This window comes from Hipposideros armiger, unplaced genomic scaffold, assembly GCF_001890085.2.
Source record: "Hipposideros armiger isolate ML-2016 unplaced genomic scaffold, ASM189008v1 scaffold_94, whole genome shotgun sequence".
Classification (NCBI taxonomy): domain Eukaryota; kingdom Metazoa; phylum Chordata; class Mammalia; order Chiroptera; family Hipposideridae; genus Hipposideros; species Hipposideros armiger.
The window spans coordinates 2737739-2742352 of NW_017731444.1; the positions used below are offsets into that span (position 1 = coordinate 2737739).

At 61.6% G+C, this 4614-nt stretch overlaps 1 protein-coding gene across 1 annotated transcript; it reads right to left on the reverse strand.

The window, feature by feature from the left end:
- Nucleotides 1–1027: 1027 nt before the first annotated feature.
- SOX12 (SRY-box transcription factor 12) lies at nt 1028–4399 on the reverse strand. The gene is made up of 2 exons (XM_019645838.1): nt 2901–4399; nt 1028–1837 (listed from the first exon to the last, which is right to left on the reverse strand). Exon 1 carries the CDS (start codon nt 3904–3906, stop codon nt 2959–2961), a length of 948 nt encoding a protein of 315 aa, XP_019501383.1. The 5' UTR covers nt 3907–4399; the 3' UTR covers nt 1028–1837; nt 2901–2958.
- Nucleotides 4400–4614: the final 215 nt, after the last annotated feature.

The following is a 4614-nucleotide window of genomic DNA, read 5'->3' on the forward strand; positions in this document are numbered from 1 at the left end:
GAACAAAAGTTTTTTGAAAATCAGCTTTGGTCTTCCAATATTCACTGGTAAGAATCTCAAGGAGAGGAACAGTGACTTATTGCTTTTCTTTACTCATTCAATAAATTATACTTTGGGCCAATTATGTGCCAGGCACTGGGACCAACCCCATCCACCACTCCAGGTTCTGAGCTGACAGCCTAATACCATCTGCAGATTCAAACAGGCAGCACCCTGAAGTAACACTTCACCAGGAGACAAAGCCAAGATCTGGAGCTCCCTCTTACTCTGGCTGCTTGCAGGACCTCCTGCAAGTTGCCTCACCACTCTGACCCTCGGGGTCTTCTTCTGGAAAAGGGAGTAATACAATTTATGGAGCACCATGTTAAATGGTTCTCACCTCAAACTTCTTTTCACCCTATGAAGCCGGTACTATTATCATCCCCAAGTTACACATATAGCGTCAGGGTTAAGTGAACTTGCTCAGGGTCACACAGGTGCTCAGTAGTGGAGCTGGGCTTTGAGTCCAGACAATGTAGCCCAACCCTGCTTCTTAATCCTCATTAACATCAGGATCAAATCAATCGGCCCCCTTGGACCAGGTGTGCCTGCACACATTACATTTGGTCCATAAGGATTTAAAAATATTTCAGTCAGCTTTCATTTTGAAATTGAGATGTTCACAGAAACATCCAGATTTCCACCTTCTCTTGAAAAATCTAGCCACCTGGCCACTGTGGGCTGCATTCCCCGATTCACAACTGGCAGGAGGTGAGCAGTTGCCCCCCTTGAAAGTGGGTCATGAAGCCAGTGTCCACCCAGATATTTTCATTCATGTTACCTGTCTGGCCCCTGCAGGAATGAGTTTGCCATCCTTAATGAAGACCAGGGAGTCCTGAGATAGAGGGAGACAAGAGGCCTGGAGGGGCCAGGTGCCTTGGCCTAGGACCCCTAACTCTTCCTGCATGGTGCTGAATCAACGGACTTGAATCTGGCAAAATGGGGAGGGTTGAGGAAAGGCACAGACATGTAGAACCACAGGGCGAGGTCGGGGCAAATACACTTTATTCAGTCCTGGCATCAGACTGGCGGAAGTCCTGCGGTGGGTGCCAGTGCCCCAGATGGGAGGGATCCCTCCCCTCAGCTATGAGACTAGTTCTCCAAGACCACAGACAGACATCTCTTCACTCACATGACATTTTCTGGTTTTTTTTTTTTTCATTGTCTTTTTTTTTTTTTTTGTGGTGGTTGTTTTTTCTTAAAAAAGAGAGAGAAAGAAAGAAAAAAGAGAGAGAAGAGACAAGAGAGAAGAACGCGCGATAAAGGCCCAGAGCCGGAGCACCAAGCTTAAAGGAGGCAGCTGGTGGCTTTGTCAGCGACGGGAACGCGTGGGGCAGAGACCTGCAGAGACCCTGGGCAGGGGTCCCGGAGGACTCTGGGACCGTTTGTTCCTGAGATTTGTGTGTGTGAATGAGAGTGTGTGCACACCTGGGAGGGTGAACACACGCCGGTGAGATACAGGTAGTGAGGGCAAGGGTGGGGGAGGCCGGAGGGGCAGGTTGGAGTGGGGAGTTGGAGGAAGAGGGGGTAACATCAGGGACAGGGTCCGGAAGGCACCCCAAACTGGACACAACTTCCTCCTACAGCAGCGCTATCCCTATTTTTCGCATGGAAAAACTGAGGCGCACAGGGCACACCTCCACTGCTCTGACCGTCCTTCAGTCTCACTGGTCCAGTCGATGGTCTCTCAAGCCAGCTGCTTAAAGGTGGGGTTCTTCTTGCCATCCATCTGCTATCAAGCCTCAGTCTCAACCAGCTAGTAGCAACGCGCCGCAGTTTCTCCCACTGAATACTGTCACTGCGGGCACAGAGGGACTTGGGTGATAGGAAGAGGGTGTGGGGCTTTGGGAGGAGCCCAGGTTGGGAGTTTGCCCTGAGGTGACACGGCACTTCCCCCCGGGGTGGTGGTGGTGGGGGGAGACAAGCAGGGACCTTGTCTCCAAACAGACTGGTATCTGTCTTGTCTCTGAGTTTTCTCGGGCAGCCCCTTCCTGTCGTTGTGAATTTCCAGAGAAAGACCCTATTCCCAATTCCCAGATGGGGGAATGAAAGGTAGGTTTCTGAGGACCAAGATAGGCTGTAGGGGCATTCAAGCAGTCGGTGTGGGAGGTCCACGTGGATCTGGGCAACCCCGTAAGTGAAAGGGGGCTATGCCAATTGGGAAGAGTTCCAAGCTCCAAACCAACCCTTCCGGGCCAGCTAGTCCCTTTCTCCCCTTTCCTAGTGCTCCTCCCATTAAGGCAGTGACGCCCCGTCGGGTTGAAAGGAAGCCGCGGCTCCCGGATCAAAAGATTTCTCAGGATCACTCAATACCCGCTCCGCTTCTCCCAGGAGCGGGCCACGGAGGCGAGCGGTTCGACAGGGACCAGCCCTCTCCTCCCAAGAAGCATTAAGCATGCGCGAGGAGGAGGCGGGTTCCAGCGCTCCCGGGGTGAAAGGAGCGCGCCCCTCCCCCACCCTGGGAGGGGCGGGGCATGGAAGGAGTGCGCGGGGCCGCCGGCTGCAGCGCCCCCCTAAACAAGAAAGGAGGCGAGCTAGGCGAAGGCGGAGGGACTCAGGAGCAAAGGCAGGGGCGTGTCCTCCGGCCAAGAGGAGGGGCTTGTGCATAGTGGGGGAGGGGCGCACAGGTCTGTAGGAGGACGGGAGGTGTATCGGAGGGGGGCTGGCTGCTGGTGGCTGTGCAGGAGAGGGCAAGACGGGGAGGGGCCTGGATGTCAGGGAAAGGGTGGGGGTTGGGCTGCCTTTGGGGTGTGTCTGCGGGGGAGGGGCATGACTGGACTCGAGGGGGATGGGCACGTCTGGGAGGGGGGAGGCTGCGCGGAATATGGGTGCCAGCCTCGGCCTCCGAGGGGCCCCAATACCTGATTCCTGTATGTAAACAGCTGGTTTGGGGGCGTGCGCGCCCCGCTGACGGTGGGCTCAGTAGGTGAAAACCAGGTCGGCGATGCTAGACGGGCGCCAGTCCCCTGCGATCATCTCGGTAACCTCGGGGGTGCAGTAGTCCGGGAACTCGAAGTGCGACGTGCCCGAGGGAGGCGGCAGGTCCGGGTCGCGGTCCAGGGCGCTGCAGTCCAGGCCGGCGGGGCCGGGGGGCAGTCTGGACAGAAAGCCCAGCGGCTCCTCCCCCGACGCCACCGTCTCTTCTTCGCCTTCCTCCGCAGCCGCCACCTCCTCCTCCTCTTCCTCTGGCTCCTCGTCCTCCGACGGAGTCGGGGAGGAGGTGGTGACAGTTGCCCCCTCGCCCGACGGCCCCTGGGTGCGCTCCGCTGGTCCCCGGGCCGCCCGACCAGCCGGGACCATCCTCCACAGCTCCCGCCCGGGGGTCTCGACTAGGCGCACTTCCAGCAGCTCCTCGTCGTCGTCTTCGTCGTCGTCTTCGGGCGCCGCCGCGCCGCCCCCCAATGGCCCTCCCGCCGCTCGGCGGCCGCCGCGGCCAGGCAGCTGCGGCCCGGGCTTGAGCCGGCTGCCACCACCGCCGCCGCCGCCGGGGGGGCGGGGCCGCGCCTTGGCGGGCGCCCCCTTGCTCTTTTTGCGCGGCCGGTACTTGTAGTCCGGGTAATCCGCCATGTGCTTGAGGCGCAGCCGCTCCGCCTCCCGCACGAACGGGATCTTCTCCGAGTCCTGCAGCAGCTGCCAGCGGCGGCCCAGGCGCTTGGAGATCTCGGCGTTGTGCATGTCGGGCCACTGGTCCATGATCTTCCGCCGTTCGTGCTGAGACCACACCATGAACGCGTTCATTGGTCTCTTGATGTGGCCGCTCGGGGTCTTGCACCAGCCGGGCTCACGCGCCCCCTCCTCGGCCGTCCCGGGCCCCGGGGGCGGCGGCCCGCCGTCCCGCTTGGCCCGCGCGCCCCGCTGCTGCACCATCGCGCCTGGGCCCGGGGCCGCTAGACGCCGCCGGGGGCCGTCCGCATCCTCCGCGGCTGGGGGTGGGGGAGGAGGCAGCAGCGACGGAGGGGCGGCCCCGCCCCGCAGCTCGGCCCGGCCCCCGCGAGCTGGGGAGCGAGGAGCTGGGCGCTCTCGCCCAACGGACGGCGGGGGGAGAAGGTCAGTGGCGCGGTCTCAGGCAGGCTCAGCGCGCCCCCGCCGCCTTCGGCAAGTTGCACCCCACTGCACGCCACACATTGTTTTGCGGGGGCGGAGGACTCGCACCCCCAGTGTTCCCGCGGGCTCTCCTTGCAGCCTCCTGCTCCGCCGCGGCCCGCGCGCGCCGCTCCCCGCCCGGCTCCTTCCAGTGTCTTTTTCCCCGCGCGGCCCCGCCGGCGCGCGCGCAACCCCTCCCCTTCGCCGTCTGCGGGCCGCTGCGGCGCGCGCGGGGCCGCCCCGTGTAAACACCGAGGTGCCCGCTTGGGCTGCGGCCGGGCCACGCCTCGCGTTCTGGCGACGCGTCACCCGTTGCTGGGCAGAGAACCTGGTATTTGCATCTCCCAATCGCTGCCTGCCGGAGCGGGGCGGGGCTCGGGCTGCGGGGCTGGGCGGTCTCGGGGCTGGGATTGGGGGTGTCGGATGAGGTCGGTTTCTTTTCTTAGGCTAGGTACTGGAGGGAGGGTGGGGGGACGCCGAGCGTACTTCCCA

Bases quoted from the DNA above. Each gene is read 5' to 3' on its own strand.
- SOX12 (XM_019645838.1), bottom strand. From the start codon at position 3,906: ATGGTGCAGCAGCGGGGCGCGCGGGCCAAGCGGGACGGCGGGCCGCCG.